The sequence below is a fragment of the Molothrus aeneus genome, chromosome Z, assembly GCF_037042795.1.
Source record: "Molothrus aeneus isolate 106 chromosome Z, BPBGC_Maene_1.0, whole genome shotgun sequence".
Classification (NCBI taxonomy): domain Eukaryota; kingdom Metazoa; phylum Chordata; class Aves; order Passeriformes; family Icteridae; genus Molothrus; species Molothrus aeneus.
In genome coordinates, this window is record NC_089680.1 from 41,170,741 (window position 1) to 41,188,594 (window position 17,854).

General features: G+C 38.1%; 1 protein-coding gene across 2 annotated transcripts; it reads left to right on the forward strand.

Annotated features, from left to right (window-relative positions):
* Positions 1-10,141: 10,141 nt before the first annotated feature.
* Positions 10,142-17,823, forward strand: SELENOP (selenoprotein P). 2 transcript variants are annotated; one of them, XM_066569075.1, is made up of 5 exons: positions 10,142-10,236; positions 11,840-12,043; positions 13,223-13,435; positions 15,026-15,143; positions 15,998-17,823. In XM_066569075.1, the coding sequence occupies exons 2-5, from the start codon at positions 11,853-11,855 to the stop codon at positions 16,658-16,660; spliced, it is 1,185 nt and encodes a 394-aa protein (XP_066425172.1). In that variant the 5' UTR covers positions 10,142-10,236; positions 11,840-11,852; the 3' UTR covers positions 16,661-17,823. The 2 variants fall into 2 exon arrangements, with proteins under 2 accessions (XP_066425172.1, XP_066425173.1); XM_066569076.1 differs by lacking the exon at positions 10,142-10,236 and adding an exon at positions 10,265-10,380.
* Positions 17,824-17,854: the final 31 nt, after the last annotated feature.

Consider the following 17,854-nt stretch of genomic DNA (forward strand, 5'->3'; position numbering starts at 1 on the left):
AAGAGCAGCCTCATACAGTGGCTCTAATTAGCTTGCCCATGTTAATTCCTGAAAATTGACTTGTTTTTGAACTCCATCCCTTTCCCATGGTGCTTATTGCTTAATGGCCTTGTTAACATAACAGTACTATTGATCTTGTCAGTAGGTCTGCTCAGACAGTTATTTGCAGCCTAAGAGTTGCCTGTCACACCCATTCTGGTTTTCTGGAACACAACAGTACATAAGCAATATTGATGCCTCCTGCATTTAAAAATATATGAAGGTTTGTTTTAAACTAGCAGAGATCAAATTTTTAGTCGAAGAACTGTATCTCCGATAGTTTATAATCCAAATAGAAATATTGCTAAATCTATCACTGCAGCAGAGTACAAAACAAGAATTAAAATTTTTCATCCCAGCACCTTCTACCTCTCCAGTGTTGGTGTCTTGCTTGTTTTTGATTAATGTATGGTTTGTTCTGACCATTTACTTTTTTTCTCATGGCATTCTCCGCTGTATTTCTTTTTTTCCTATGGCTTCCTCCATTTAGTTTTACTGTGAGGTTAGGCTGAAGGTTTTAAATGAACAGTTCATACTTGGTCCTAATAGCTTTTCAAGTATAAGATTACACTGACTAAGCTGTAACTCTTATGTTCTCTTTTTCCTCTCTCAGAGATGGATATGTCGTTTCCCAGTACTACCTCCAAGATTTCCAAGACCTATGTTACAAAACAATGCAAATTAGTTTTAGTAAGTCTGGAAACTACCTGGTTTATAGTGCATTTTATTTACATAAGGAAGAGTATGTTAAGCAAACATCTAAAGGATCTTGATCAATAGCTTTAGTTCAACCTGTATTAGCCATTTATATGCCTAAAAATTACCTATGTTTTTTCCGTTTCCAAAATCATCTCAATGACACTAGAAAATCCTGTATTAATTAAAATAACGTGATATACATCTTCTGGACATAACATTCAGCTGAATTTGGGAAAATTACTGAAGTGTAGATGTTCTCTTCTAGCTCCAGCCTCTCACAGCAGGATTGAACAGGGCTGAGAGCATCTGTCCAGGCTGAGCATTGTGAGCCTCTCCCAGGGAGAGCTGTAAGTACCAAACAGCCAAAAATGAGTACTAAATTAATAGTAGAAAATTGTGAATTACATATTTCCCTTCTTTAATAAAGGAAACACCTCTTTGTCTGAGGAAATGTAGGAATTAATAAACTGGAGATGTGAAATCAAGGAGGCCTGCTTTTGTGCAGCAGTTAGTAGATAACTGTTGTCCAAAAGCAGGTGATTCAGATAATAAATGAAGGCCAAAAGGGATCATTAGCTCATCTAGTGCAGGGCCATCTACCTGGCAGCCTCTGACCTACATCCAGCTTGCTGGACAGTTCTGACTGGCTCCCAAAAATGGTTTTGAAAGCTCCTTAGTGCACTCATGGCACACCCAGATCTCCCACATCAAAACCAAATTATTCACCAGCCAGAATACAGGTATCTGCAATGTAGCCTGTACTGGTCACTTCTATTAGAAAATTCTTACGAAATCAACTGCTCCTTCCTGTAGTGTTATCAATCATTTGCGAGAAATCTCTGTATCGGGCGAGTCAGTACGTCTCCCTCGCACGGTACTTGTTCTGTGCATGAGAAGGCTGTGCTGTTATGCCTAGAGCAAGCCAGATGTGTGCTGTTATGCAAGAGGAAAACATTTCTGTGGGGCCCCTTTGATAGGTATGCCAAGGGCAATGATATCAGTGTCTGTTTAAAAAGTTTTAAAGGAAAATAAATGTGGATTGTGCTTCTGACAGAGAGCTGTTCTGTTCATCCTCCTTATTTTTTTATTAGTTTCAGAGTGAGGGGAAGATATAAGGAGTTAATGGAAGTAAAAATGATAGTGTAACTACAAAATGTAATGCTTGAAAGCTGTAATGTGTAGAATTGTGGTTGGTGTCAAAAAATATTTAGACCTTAGTCCTGTGACACAAACGTGTCAGCCTGTTCCTTCGTTATCTATTTTCAGAGGAAATGTCCAGCTAGGACAGGATGTGTATTTATATCTATTCAGTATTATCTGCTGACGTACAAGCTCCATGCCAAGTCTTATCTACTGTTTACAAGTTTCGTGTTTTTGTGACCCCAGAAAGAGCACCTGACTGGTGAAATCAGGGAGATCAGTGTCTGTTGAATGCTGCAAGCGATGGTAGTTGAATTCTAGTTCTTATCTAAATATTTTCTTTTGTATAATTTTAAATGTCTGGAGGAAGGAGCAAGTCCAGCTACTTACTGTTCCTGAGTTTCATAAACTATAGGATTCTGCAGGATTACAAGAAGCATGCCTAAAGAAATTAAATGTAAAGTACTTGGCTATTTTTTCTCTTTTAATCCCATAATATAGAATAATACATATAAATATAAAATTAGTTGTGTTGGAAGATCATATAAATTCAGCAGACTTTGTCTACGTCAGGATTTGTCTGGAAAACCTCTTAAAGAAAACCTCTGTTAAAAAGTTATCTGTATTTATTATTAACATACATATAACTGGGAAATTTTTGCATGGGTATGCATTGTGCATCATGAGTAGAAATAACATACGCAGACATTATTACTACAGATTTCATGTATTTAGTTAGTACCTCTTCAGACATGACCCAAATGTTCCACAGCCAAATCTTTAACTTCATTTGCAAAAATATTTTTGTTTTGTGGGGCTTTTTTTTATAAGCAACAGTGGTCACAGCGCATCAGGATTTGAAATGTGGTGGCTTTTTTCAAGCTCTTTCACAATCCATGAAAATCTAGAGAGTCTGGGAGGGGTTAAAGCTAAATTGTAAGAAAAAATTTTGACCTAGCCCACAACTGTACCTCCATGTATTATACATGCAGAAACATTAACGGATCATTTTATATTACTCCTCTTTCAGGCCAGGTAATCTTCCTACAAAAATGTAGACCTATGAATCATACTATTGCTGTGAGAAATTATGTTTGGCTGATAGGGGCATAAAATGTTCGCTATAAACTTTACTCCAGAACCTGGAGACAACCAGAGAGTCATTCCACATGCAATTAAGATAAGATTAAGAGCAATAAAAAGTTGGAAAGCTTGGCAACCTAGAATTCTTCCTGTTTTCTAGAAGAATATTTTCCCTTCAAGAACTTTTTTATTTCTGGCACAGCCTTCCATCCATCAAGTGCATGTTCTGTCTGTGCAAGACAGCGTGTGCTCTGTGTCACATTGACCGGACTGCGCTGACTATTGTGTGAGCACTCGCTCTGTAGACTCACAGGTGGAGCAGCTACCAAAGCACACATGCTACTGGAAGACCACCCAGCTTCTGTCTGTTGTGTCATTTCAGTTCTTAAGGCCATGATCCACCTGATGTGGATCACACATGATCCACACTCTATGCCTCAAACAGTGCCCGAGCTGCTGATTGCATAATGAATTTGCCTGAACAGTGGATACTGAAGTCCTACCTTGGCTTCAGGACTACTGAGATTCCTTACTGTCCTTTAGTTTTGTACTTTGTAATTTACGTAGGCAGACAGCTGTGTTAAGGAATTAATGAAAGTTAACAACAACATTTACAAGCAAGAAACCTTTGCAAAAAGGGGTATACAATTAAAGAGTGTTTATTGTTAATTATTACTTTGTGCAGTCATGAGATCACTTTTGCATTTTGTTTTCTGGTCTCTCTTCCTGAAAGCCTGTTAGCTGAAGAGAATGTTCAGCAACTTTACTGCCATGATTCATAAATCATTACAAATTTTTTTTCACTTCACAGTCATATTTTGTTTCCTTTTTTTAAGCTCGTACAGGAAATCTGGCAAGGTTTATGATGCAGGGTCAGCAGAAAAAAAACCCCTACTTAGGTGGGTTTTTTTGATATTGTGGTTTTTTTGGTGGGTTTTTTGGTTTTGTTTTTTGTTTGTTTTTTTTCCCCTGACAAGAAAAAAGTCAGAAAATTTCAGCTTGCAGTTTAATGGGGTGGATAAAATGCTGATGGTCAAGGATGGCGGTGGGATGCAGACTCTGGGCTCTGTGGTGGGTACTACACCTCCTTAAATACAATCCTTAAGACTGTTATGTCCGTGTTATATAAATAATAATTAGTAAGTAATACAAGGCATACATTAATAATATTATGAACGCCTTCCTGCCAAGAGGCAGACATTAAAAAATTAAACTAGAGGCCAGGTAGAGATGAGGAGTTACCAAAGTAAAATGCCAACCTGGGACTAATCTCTGCTGTAGTTCTACATGAGCCCTTACAAATGAGCATCCATGCAAACCCTCACTGACTGGAGAGCTGTTGAGGCATTATGATGGCTGTTTCTTGATGGGACCAGGACTTACCTTTCAAGTTCCACAGGTTTAGCCAATGCTTTTGAAATGGGATGAGGAGACGCAAAAGTGGGTGTTGCTGTTTCTGCCTTTAATTAGACAACATGATACGAAGCCTGTCCAGTGTGAATTCTCAGATGAGCCAAGAACAAGAAGTCCATCCAAATACATGTGAACTTAGGAAATCGTGGTACTTTTGTAAAAACAACCAGTAGTGGCTGCTTGAATTTTGCAGGGCAGATTTTCCCCTATCTTTGCTATTTGTAGTGATATGTAGTAGTGTGATGGCTTGTGCAGGTGACTTCCAAACATGTCCTCAGGCAAAATGTCCTCAAATCTTCTCTCACTTCTCTTTCTTTCAAACAGTTATTTCCTCTGCATTGCATTCTGCATCCTTTTTTGTGGAATGCAGTTGCAGATCTACTACTCTAATTTTGCCTTTTCCAAAGACTGTAAGGAGAACAGGAAGACTGCCAGTGTCAAGGTATATCTGTCAGATATAGTATCTTTGTTGGCCCATTATTAATGTTATACAAAAGTAATATTTTGTATTCAAAATTTTACTTTGCCTTCATTGTTACTTTCAACAACTGCATCTCTGGAAAGTAAAATACAGAGCTGTAATATCAGAAGATCGCAGGCTTCTGTTACACATATTTCAGCTAAAATACACAAAAGTAATTTTATGTTAGTTAATAATTATAATTTTCAGCAAAAATGTGAACTTTTCATGAGATAGGAAAAGCTTGGAAACCTTCTGGAAGTGCTAAATTGTTGTAAATTATTTACAATAATATTAGAGTATATAATAGAATCACAGAATTATAGAAGGTTTTGTGGTGGAGGGGACCATAAAAATCATCTAGTCAGCCCACTTTCATTAAGTCAGGCTACCATCTAACTTAAACTCTTTCAGTTTAAAACCATTGCCCCTTGCCCTGTCACCACCTGCCCATGTAAAAAAAATCCCTCTCTCTCTTTTTTTTCAGCCCCCTTTAGGTACTGAAAGACCTCAGTGAGGTGTCCCTGAAGCCTTCTCTTTTTCACTCCAACTCTTTCAGCCTATCTTTGCTGCTGAGGTGCTCCAGCCTTCTCAGCATCTTTGTTGCCTCCTCAGACCCTGCTATTTCAAAAGAAGTATCATCAGCAATCAACTGTGAATATCATGTATTTGAAGCCATCAGTATTTTAGTTTGTCAGATTTCATTCCACATATGACAATCTCCATCTTGCACTCAGATATCTGAATCTGCCCAAAAACACTCCTAACATCTCTTGCTGACCATAATGTTCACAACCACTTCTGTATTACCAGGAAAAGAGAGCAACACAGAGCCACAAAGAGGAATTTAACCAAAACCACATAATACATTTTTTAATCACAGTTCAACAGTTCTAGAAAGATGAATTTTTTTATATACAAACATCTCTTGTTCATTAGCTGGGACCAGTTTTCACTTCAGTTTTAGTGTATTTCACAACAGATAAGCAAAGGACAGATAAGCAAAAGTCTTGATCTTCCCATCAGACTAACTGTATATGGTCACTGAATCCCCTGTAGTGGGCTGTCTTAACTTCCATTCTGCAGCTTGGGTTCAGTGCAGTGAACTGTGCCTGCATGACCTATTGTAAATCATTAACAACAACTTGCTTGAACAGGTATTTCTGGTGAGAAGCGTTTAAACGTAGTCACCTAGAATGAACCACTGTGAATTTAGCTGATGAATCATTTTCCTCCACATCTCCTAGGGAGGTTTATTGTGTATAAAGAGTTAAAAGGAATTTTATGTATTGCTGATGGTACTTCTGAGGTTTTTATTACAGTTACACTCCCTTGGATGCCTGAGCTGTTAATGTAAAGAGAAATGTCTGAATGCAGTATAACAGAGAGGTTTTTTTAACTTTCTGTGTGTTCATTGGTCCAGATCCCTAACCATTTTATGTGTTCACTCAATGAATTGTCTTGGAGAGCCTAAAGCTGCCTGCTAAATTCCTGCTGCAACTGCATCATTCCCATAGAAGGAGGATCATTGTGTGGGAGATAAGATCTGGACAGATACCCTGTTTTGGGCACTGCATGATGACATTTGCTTCTTGGTTTACTATGCCAAGCACCAGGAGCCTCAGCAGAGTAACACCAAACTGAAAGAATTTTTAATTTTCCTCTATGGATCACAGGACTGCCAAGTATTAAATACACTGGTACAAATACAAAAATGTGGAAGATTTCCTACAGCTATGATCTTCTAAACCACCTCTTGGGTATCATCAGCAAATTTTTTCTTCCTTCAAATGAGAAGAGGACCACTGGTTTAAGCTCACTGCAGTGACTTAGAGAATTTGTGGACTGATAGAATTATTGCAGGATAAATGCAGAAAGTAAGCAGAGCCTATAAGGAGCTCAGAACAGATGTAGCTATTCAGCAACTAGGGTCTGTTTGCCTTTGTACTCTGTGCAATTATTGTGATTGAAGACACATCTGATAAAATGTTTCCCTTCCTACTTACAGTGTGCTTCAGATAGATTCAAGCAGAGAAAGGTACTTCATTATTGTAATGGAATTTCCAAGCAGAAAACCCAAATATTTTGCTAGATTGGGGCTCCTTTAAGTATCATTTTATTTATAAGTGGACAATTGCATGTATCAGCTATTCCTATGTTCACTGAAATAATCTTTAGGCCTACATCAGAGGATGTCAGCTTTAGTTCCATCCTTTGAATTATGAGAAGTGTGCATTTAGTTACCTTATGTTGTGATTTGCTTTACTTCAGGGTATCTTTTGCCCTTCACTTAAGTGACCCTTTATTTTACAGCATTTAGTCATGTTTATTCCTCATAAACTGATGGAAATTTCTTTATATATATATATGAACATTACGTAACTCTAACAGCCTTCTGCTGTTGCCATATTTTCCACTATAAAGTATGAGTAACTACCCTGAGCTGACACAGTTGTCAGAGAAGACAGAGAAGAACCAGTAAACAATTAAGATTTGCAAGTGGACTTTGAATTCTGTGTTTATGACATCCTTCAGTCACAAGAGCAAAACAGGCACTGAAGACCTAAGGCCTCAGAATAGGGTTCACGCTGAATCTGTGTTCTGCCCCCATCCTTGCATTATTTGTGCATTACAAATCTCCTCAGCAGGCGTTACCAGAATGTAATTTCTGACAGCCACAATTCCTTGTCCTTTGGCATTGTGGCATTGTGTTGGGGGTTTTTTTATGTATTTTTGGTTTTTCTCTTCCCAAAAAGTATGTACATTACCAATCTAGATAACAGAAACAACAAATGATATTTCTGTGCTCTGATGCTTTGAAAAGTTTGGAACATATCAGAAAAGGGGAAAGTTTATGTTCAATAAGAAAGGAAGGGCGTTGCTATTTCCACCAGAACTATTAGCCTCCCCCAAAGAAGAAAGTGAATAGAAACAGGATGATCATTAAAAAAATTATTCTTCCAAACTGAGGGCTTGTCCAAATTAGAGTTCATAACTTGCCTCCTGCCGTGATATTGGACTAGACTCAACAACTAAGAAAATATTTGCAGTGGAAAGCAGAAATTAATATTTAAGATTATTGTTTCTTTACAATATAGACAAAGGGCTACAGAAGCCTATGAACAGAAAGGGGATTAATGTAAGAAATTAATGATCAGACTCCTAGACTGTTAATCTGACAATTATTAACAGCTTTATCTTATGTTCATAAGAACATCCTGTGGAAGCAGATTTTTTTTCACTCAGAAACAATAATGCTTCAGACTGAAGTTTAAATATATTTAGTTTGTACATTTCTAAACCAAATTAATTACATCTATTTTAATCCACAACCAAGATTATAATATTTCCTACCGCTTACTTTAAGACAGAGGAACTTTTTTCTTCAATATGTATTGAGGCAGAGCAATGATCTAAGGTAGGGTGAACATTAAAAAGTAAGATGCTTATGGAACTTTGAATATAACTGAAGTAATCTTAATATTATAAGGGTTGTAATAAATATAATAATAAATAATACTATATATAGTATTTATTGTCACGGGGATGATTGCTAGCAACAAGTGCTTCTCATCTCTCGGTAAGGCATCTGAGGGTCTGCAGGTGTTTCTGTACACTGTATGGCAGGAAATACTAACTTTTCCATAGTGACCACTGTCCATTTCCCTCCTCAGTGTGCTTTCCACAGCAATGTACTTGTTTTATATGATGGCTGCTTCATCTCTTTTTACTCTGCCTGAACTCTGAGTTCCTCAGTACTGAGTTGCAAGTCTCAGCAGCACTCAGTGGTAATACCTATAGGTTATAGGTTCAGCACTTGTTAATCAAACCTTCTCCACATCCTCTCTACAAAGAAAAGGAAATGGAGATAGAGATGGAGTATTGCTCTTCCTTTGAGAATGTCTCCACTTGTGTTGCTGTAATTGGCAAGAGAAGAACTCTCAGTCACCAGTGAGCTGCATCACTTTTATTAGCCCTGTTAACAGAGCTATACCTGCTTCATTTTTTGGCTACCTCTGTGCTCATGCAAGAATTGGTGGATATGGTGCACACCAAATACTTCCAGTCAACTTTACAGGATTTTATCAGCTCTGGAATTGAACCCAAACACCTGAAGCAGGAGGTGAGCAAATTGTCTATCAATTGAAACAGTAAAGGGCACTATTGCACATATGAGGGTTATGTTACCAACCCAGCAAAGAATACAAGATGTGTTTCCCTAACAATATAAGGAATACAAGCACACTCCACTTCTTAAAAGGACTTCAGGTCTAGTATGAAGTCTTTCTGTTTTCTGCATTCTGTCTTCCAAGACTACTGAACAGAAGTTCAGAGATTTCTCAGTCTTTCACTGACCAGTGGAAAAGAAGTACATAGGACTTCTACAGCAGAAACCCCCGAGGTCAGCAGTTCCCTATCTCACATCCAGCCTAAAGCAAAATGCTTATCAGTGCAGAAGATGGCCTTAAGCCATAGATCTAAGCAGTCAATCTCATCACCTTGAACTGTGAGGGCACATCACCTTTTTAAATGTTGATTTTCCCATAAACGCATGTAACATGTACATTGGAGGAAATCAAAGCAAAGCAAACTGCTGTTGAAGTAAAATATCATGCATAAACAATTCTCTCACCAAGGAAAGAGAGTAGGGAAACAGTTTAACCTGGACATCCATAGATACCTTAGTGATCCTGGGGTTAAGAAAATATAAAATTGAAATACGGAGGCTCAAGTACCTACTGCCAGTAGCTAGAACTTCATGGCTTTCATGTAGCAGCATTGATTTAAATGTCTGAAGTTCTGGGCTCTAGCTTTCAACAAAGCTGAAGAACTGGGAGGTTCTACAGAGAAAAGTTTGAAAGCAGAATGATATAACCAAGAGCAGCTGGGCCAAAGGAGCTCAGTATGCACATGCCCGCAGATGGAGCACAACATTCTCTAAGGCAAATATCAGATAAAGCACATGAGAAAAAACCTGCTAGCTCAGCGTTTTTGTAAATAGAGAAGTACCTTCCCCCCCTCACTCTGGTTACCACTGTGTTCAGAAAATAACTCCTCGGCCCATCCCCCTCCTCTGACTGTACCACTACCTCCAGCTGACTGGGGTGACTGACAAACTGCATAACAAAATATTTGAAGTCATGATAGTAAAAATGCTTCACTATTATGCACAAGAAATGGTTTCCACTAGGGATTAGTTAATGGAGAAATATTTTGGGTACTTTTTGCTCAAGGGGTTTCCTTTGCTTGCAGGGTTGTTCAGAAAAAACTCCCTGAACTTTGAACTGTATCTGCAAACTGAAATAAACAAGAGCCATATAAATACCACAGCCCTTTTCCCCACACTGTTTCCTTCTGCAGCGGAGCCAGGCAGAGCTGCCAAGAAGGGGGAGGAGAAAAGGGTAAGTGTGCTGGGTTTGCTGTGAAAGAGCTTCATGACTTAAGATTTGGCAGAGTGTTTGCTTGTTTCTTTGGCTGAAAAGGCTGACTGTGGAAATTTCCATTGGAAACTAAGTTGAAAGTTGAAATATGAAGAGAAGTATAAGGTAGGACATGGCTCCCCTGCAGCTTGCAGGGCACACAGCTGTTGCTGGGCGCTGCATGCCAGTGCTGCAGAAGGCTGCTGGAAGGCAAGGAAGGATTTCAAAATGTCATGAGAGTCTCATGTGTTCATAATGGATATAAGGGCAGGCTGCTTTCCTGATGTGTGGAAAGAATGGAAAAAGGCAGTGTTGGTATATATTGGACCACAGTTTAGTCTTCAAAGTACTTTACCTAGAACGTCGGGAAAGAACTGTCAGGGACAGCTGGATTTCACAAATGCAGCAACAAATCACTCTTGTTTCAAAATGTCGATTATTATTAATCTTTTAGGCTATGACAAGATGGATGGAACATGTATTATTTACCAGAATTTATTGTTTCCAAACTGTTTTGTGGTCACTGTCAGACTTTGATGTAAGTGGTGAAATTGTACAATTCCACAACCTAGGACATGTTGGTGAGCAGCTTTATAATTTTAAGTATTTCTTGATAATATGTGTTTAAGCCAAAACTGAGATGTTAATGGAATAAAATGAAAAGGTAATTATAGCATTTCTTATATGCTTTGATTTTCATAAACATTAGGTGAGCTAAGTATGGATATGAGATTTTATAAGATCTGAGGAGTCCTGAAATTCAGTTTCCATTTCTGGTTTTTGCAAAATTGTTTCTGGTGCCTGACTTCTTCATAGTTTTTTCTCAATGGGATCCAGATACTCCAGACTGACTTGTAAAAATTTTGAAGTATTTTTTATTGTTTTCTGCTATGTTCTGTAGCACTTACTGTGTACTGAAATCCGCTGTTGATGTGTGTACTTTTAAGACAGTGGAATTATCTGTAACTGGGGTGAACTGGTCTAGATTCTTCTTGACATAAACAGGCTTACCACAATTTATTTAAAAAAACAGGAAACAAGGCCACTTTAAAATCACTGAAGTGTTAAAAATGGTCAAAAAGAAATTACAAAGAGAAAGATTAGTAGTACTGAAAAAAATTCCAGTTATTTTGAATGTTTACTTTGTAGCTGTTCAAACCCAGTAACAAAAAAACCCACAAAAACCTTCAAGCACCTCAAAGAAAAAAACACCTGGCTCTATTATAGAGGAACTCTACTGAAAAACCAAAGAAATTGATCAGTAACCAAAGAAATTGAGCAGTAAACAAAGAGCTCAAATTTATTCTTAGAGGGCTTTGTTTCTTTTCTTTTCTTTTCTTTTCTTTTCTTTTCTTTTCTTTTCTTTTCTTTTCTTTTCTTTTCTTTTCTTTTCTTTTCTTTTCTTTTCTTTTCTTTTCTTTTCTTTTCTTTTCTTTTCTTTTCTTTTCTTTTCTTTTCCTTTTTTTTTTCTTTTTTTTTTTTTACTGAATGGAGCCAATATGCTGCCCTGTTTTCTTATGGGAATTTCAGAGTCTGAACTTTGTTTAGGCATTGGCCTTACTTTATTTGTTTTGTCTCTTGTCAGGTAAAGCCCAGCCATGTGGGCAGGTCTGGGGCTAGTTCTGGCCCTCTGTCTCCTCCCAGGAGGAGGGACAGAGATCCAGAGCTGCCAGGAGCCCCCAGAATGGCGTATTGGGGAGGAGGACCCGATGTGGAACTCCAGAGGCTCGGTGACAGTGGTGGCTCTCCTCCAGGCCAGCTGATTACTGTGCCTGCGGCAGGCTTCCAGGTAAGCGTGGGTCTCATCCCGGTTTTTGTTACCCAGCTGAGAATGCTACGTGTGCCCTGCCACAGATGCACTCCAAGGACTCTAGCTGCCCCAAATGCCATCATCCCCGCTGGCATGTGTGACCCAGTGACCTGGCTCACTATCAGCAGAAGGGTTCTGTGCCAGTGGGCAGGATTCTTTATCTCTTGACCTACTCCTGACTGGCAGATCATCTTCTCCAAATTAGGTTTCCAACATAATAAATAGTATGATCAACTTGACATTAATGAAACCCAAACCACAGGAACACCCAACAGAAAGAGCAACAGATCATTAATGTAGCAAAAATGGTGAAGCCAGGAAATATCACAATTCTTTAATATTTTTAGATCACCTGAAATAGAGAGATCTGTGATCATTGATTTCTTATGTAAGACCCATAGAGGAAAAAATAAACCAAAACATATGCTTTTCATGTGGCTTTTCAGCCTGCATTCAGAGATCCTACACATATTTTAAAAATCCAAAAGTTAAGGTAAATACTGTCCTGTCAAAAAATTGATGAGGCATTCAAGGAAGTCATCAGTGTTAGGTTTTCATCCAAGACCTGGGACATTGGTGCTCTATTTTCAAGAACTTACTCCTTGCAAATAATTAGCTATCATGACAGTAACAATAGCAATAAAATAATTTCAAGCTGAGCCAAACAGGAATTGCATAAAGCTTTTATCTTGATTCGTTTGGGAATTGTGAAATTATTTTGGCTTAAAAATTCATAGTGCCCGTTTCAGATTTGAATTTTAGTCACGGTGAGAACACCTTAGTTGGCCCCTCTAGGCTGCACAACTTACATATCATAATAGGCTTTGCAAGTTTATTAAGAATTTGATTTAAAAACATAGTGGTAAATCTGTGGCTCTGTCAAAGTTAAAACTGGGCTTTGTGTTTGGCTTTCAAAGTAGCTGGGTTTGGTTCTTACATTTTAGAAAAAATTTGAAGAATCTTCCACATTCTAGACTATTTCTTATAACTGAAAAATAGAAGTCTTCTAGAGCAATTCCATATGAAAAATACAATTGAAAGGGAAGAAACTCCACATCATACAGGTCTATTAAAAGCAAGATGGAGGGTATTAACTTTTGTGTCAAATCTCATGATTCTCTAATGATTTATGGTCTTGCTTCTTTACATACCCACTAGTTTGGAGGACCTGCGAGTAAAGTTAGAGAATGAAGGATTGGTCAACATCTCGTATGTGGTTGTCAACCATCAGGGAGCTCAATCCCGGAGGGAATTTCACCTACTAAAAGAACGTGTTTCAGACTACATTACTGTCTACCAGCAAGATGAGCACCAAGAGGATGTCTGGACTACTTTAAATGGAAACAAGGATGACTTTCTTATCTATGACAGGTGTGTGCTTGCAGACAAACATGGGAAAATATTTGCATGTATTTTGAGTAGTGTTTTGCGAATCTCTCTATTATTTCATTGATATGCAAATCACAAAGACATCATGCTCAGCTTCTAAGCTGAACTGTGTAAAGTGCTAGTATTTACTGGAAAAACAAAGTTACAAAAGCAAAATCTGCTTTTGCATAAGTAATTTTTTAATGATTATTTTTTTTCTTTATAATTGCCATGGATTTAGACGAACATAAGTGAGTGTAAAATTTGGTAACACGTTCATTTTTTTATAGTGTGTTTATTTTCAGATAACTTCATTACATTCAAAATAGAATCTTTTATCTCATGGAAACTCTTTGATGAGAGTTGTTGAAAATGCCATGTAGCCATAAGGAAAAATTAGAATTTAGTTAAAACTTAAAACTTCAGAAGAAAATTGCTTTTTGATATAAGATTCTGCCACAAGTATATCTTGGCAGCACCAGTAGGAAGTGAAGTTGAAATCCCAATTTTTTGATTTTGATGTGATGGTAGTTACTTGAAAAATCCTACACTTGAAACATGTCTATCCTTGTTACTTTATATTACTGTGATGAACATTCCAAGTTCACACTAAACCATAATAAGCTTAATACTGAGTTAGAAAGTTACTCTTTTTCTGTAATGTGATGAATTTAAACAAATTAGCTACATGAGGTTTGTGGGATGAAGCTGGCAGTGGAATGATCTTGAATGTTACAGCAGCAAATATGCCCAAGTAAGGAAGGCTGTCATACAACAGACAAAGAGAACAGTGCTGTATTTCATCTCGGAGGGGGCCCAGACACCTTGCCCAGAGCTTTTGAAAGGTTGACTAGTTCTGTGCTCTTGACACACAGGGTATGTGTACATTATAAATTGGCTTAGCACTAGCCTGGCCATGATCCATGATGGGTCTAGGAATCTCTGTTCTTATTGTGCCTTAACCACGAAAGCTTTGCCTGCTGCTGGTCCTAAATGTGCAGTCCACATGTGGGGAGCTGAGGCCAGGGGACTGTGTGTTGGCACTGAACAAGCTGCCCTTGTGTACAGGTTCTGCATTTTCTACAGCTCCTTTGAGCAGATCAGTTGTTTAGTCAAGATCGTATCAGAACCCTCAAGTGCAGACATGGGGCAAGCAGGCACCATAACAATCCCCTCATGCACAATAAATCAGTAATGCAGGTGCACCGCAGTGTCCATCCCAGTCAAAATACCTGTCAGGTTGCATAAAAAAACACTTGGTAAGGATGCAGCAACCACTATGCAAAGAACCCTTCTCATTATCCCAATGGGTCTGTAACGAGTGCACCTCTGCCAGTCTTTAGTTCCACTCTAGGACAAGGCTTCTGGCAGTGAGCTACCACATCAGCCAGAAATGATGCTTCACACCCTGGCCAGCGCAGGTGAGCAGGCAAGCATTGTAAGGAAGATACTGGATTTGCCTGTGAACTGGAGCAGAAACACTCCTTGTGGAACTGTACAGTGTGGGTGGATTGATGCAAGTAAAGTGATGTATCATAAGAAAAGAGATTTAGTTGTAGGTATTTGTAACCACAGAGTTCTTTCTCTCCTTAGATGCGGCCGTCTCGTGTATCATCTGGGTATGCCCTACTCCTTCCTGCATTTTCAGTATGTGGAAGAATCTATTAAGATTGCATACTGCGAAAACAAGTGTGGAAACTGCTCTTACATGGTATTTTCTTGTCTCATTCTGTGTATAATAGAAAAGGGGATTTGATTGGTATTAAAAAAAATATTTCATTGTGATTAATCCAAAAATATACAATTTTGAATTTACATATTTCATGCATCCTGACAGATAGTTTTTAAACATTTTTCTAAGCAAATTATATTTGCTTTTGAATAGACTGATTGACTATCTGAATTCCTGTCCTTGATAGAAATGCAAGTAATTGTCAGAAATGTAATGCAATCTTGGAGAGTAATTCTGTTTGTAGAGCTATAGAAGTAGTGAGCAATTAACTACTCTAATTCTGTGGGATGGGTAAGTACGTATTTTTTTTAAAACCCAGAAATCAAACTCCATCTGGTTTGTGTTACTATTTATTGTAGTTTGCATTTAAACACAGTCTACAGGAGTTATTTTAAAAAAGTGATAATACAAGGTGAGAAATTATTGTTACTGCTATAAAAGAAGGGTAGCTTTCTTTAGTGAATCATTCAAGTCCAGAAATACTTTTTAGGATTATCAAGAAATGTACATACTTCATGGAAGTTCAATGAAAATAATAATTTTTGATCCCATTGTGCAGCGTTCCGGCTAAATGTAGACTATAGACAGGACAGATGTAGGATCTAGGAAAAGAATAATTGTTATTAGCAGTTACTGGAATTGCTAAAAAAGCCCTGTATAGTTGACAGTTGTGTGACAGCACAGGGCTATTTCTTATATGTTCATATGTTCAGCAAAATAGCGCTAATAACTTAGAAGTGCCTTTCATGCTCTGTAAAAATGTCAGTTAATCTTTTACATCTAGTTTAATTGAATACACTGCCCTGTATTTAATGCAAGCATCTGTTTTGCAGGAACCTGATATTGATGGTGTCTGTGAAAACATCACTAAAAAAGCAGTTGAAGAGCTGTCAGAGATAGAACCCGAGCCGACAGACCAGCATTCCCACCCCAGCCCGCACACACATGGACACCACCACCGCCGCCACCACCACCGCCACCACCACCAGGGCAGTCGTGATCCCAAACACGAGAACCACCAGGCTGCTGCTGAAACTGACAGACATCATCCTCACAGCGCCTGGCGCCACAAGCTTTTCAGCCGTCACAGACACGGTCAGACAGGTAGTCAGGAGCACGTAGACACTGCCCCTCCAGGAGAAATTGTGGAAATTCCACAAGATAAAAAGCTACGAAAGAAAGGGAAAAACAGCTGCAAAAACCAGTTAACTTGAAATTGGCAGACAGGATCAGACTCTACCTCTGGTAGCTGATCCTGTCATTGTCGACACCTTCTGTTTGAAGAAGTAGGGAATTCTGTCACCTGACAGTGTCGCGGAGCACTACCAAATTCTTGCAGGTGACACGGGCAGCTGGCAGCAGAGGACGTCACTGAGTCTTGACAGTGCCGTCTGCTCTCTGCTGCCTGACATTCATCACCAGCAGGAGCAAGTGAAACTAGTGACACCTGACAGTGACAGGAAAAGGCAAGGAACTGATCCTGAAAAACAAACTAAGCACCTTCCAGAAAAAAGGGAGTCACACTAACTCAGTTAATATACTTGCAAGAGCAGAAAAATGAACAGATTTAGTGTTTTTATTGCCCCAAATTCAAAATTGTGCTGACAGGTATGGGTAAATTGCAAGGAAGTGTATTTTTAGAGCAGCGCTCTTAGAATGATTGAATATCTGTCAAATTCCATCAGTGAAAATCTTCATGATTTAAAGGAATTTGGTTGACCCCTAGTTTGTTTTTCAGTTCCACTGAGAAGGTGTCTGCATTCTCGATTAATTTGTTTTCTTGTTTCTCTTCTAACATTCTGCTTGCATTTGTGAGGACAGGAGCATAAACTATGACCTAGGGGCTCCTGTCTGATGTTTTGCAATCAAGAACAGAAGAAAACCAAGATAGATACTTTAATAATTTTTTATTAGGAAGACAATAGATTTGAAGTTTGTTTTTTTTTTCTAACCTGGGGATACAAACCATGTACAAGCAAAACTTACTCCTAAGCAATGTGACAGAATAATTCCACATAACAAATGTAATATATAGACAGTAACTGTTTTATTTTTAAGTAACAGATTGATATACTTAATTTTGACAAAGCTTTTTTAACAAAGCTAAGAGCTTTGTGGCTCTTAGGGACAATAAGACTGTCCATTAATACATACTGCTACAGCATGTAAATTCCTACTAAATCAATTAGATCATCCTGAAGTGAGAAGTAGCGTCAACAACTGAGAGTCAGAATCAAAAAGAGGGTGGGATGAAACAAGTTTAATCTTTGTGTAATGTTGATATTTGTTTATAACAGTGCTGAATTTGATAAATCTGTACCAATTAGCAATCCATATCAATTAACATAATATACCACTTAAACTTGTATCACTTCTCTGTCTATAGCCTAGCATTCCTAATGTTTGATTAACTGAATGGAAGTAAATCCAGTTGTTTGAAGGATTCCTGGATGAAGAAGAGAATATTCATGAAAAGAAAACTGCTATGAAAGCATACACCATAATTAATGACGGTTTAATAGGGAAATTACTACTCCTACAAAACCTGAACCTTTTTATTGTGAATGCTGATTAGCAAGAGAGTAGCTTTGAATATATATAGAATGCATGCCTTTGGAATGTTTGACAATAGTGTTTTCAATAAAACATACTTTCTTCATATCTTGTTTTTATTTTGAGATGCAGAATTT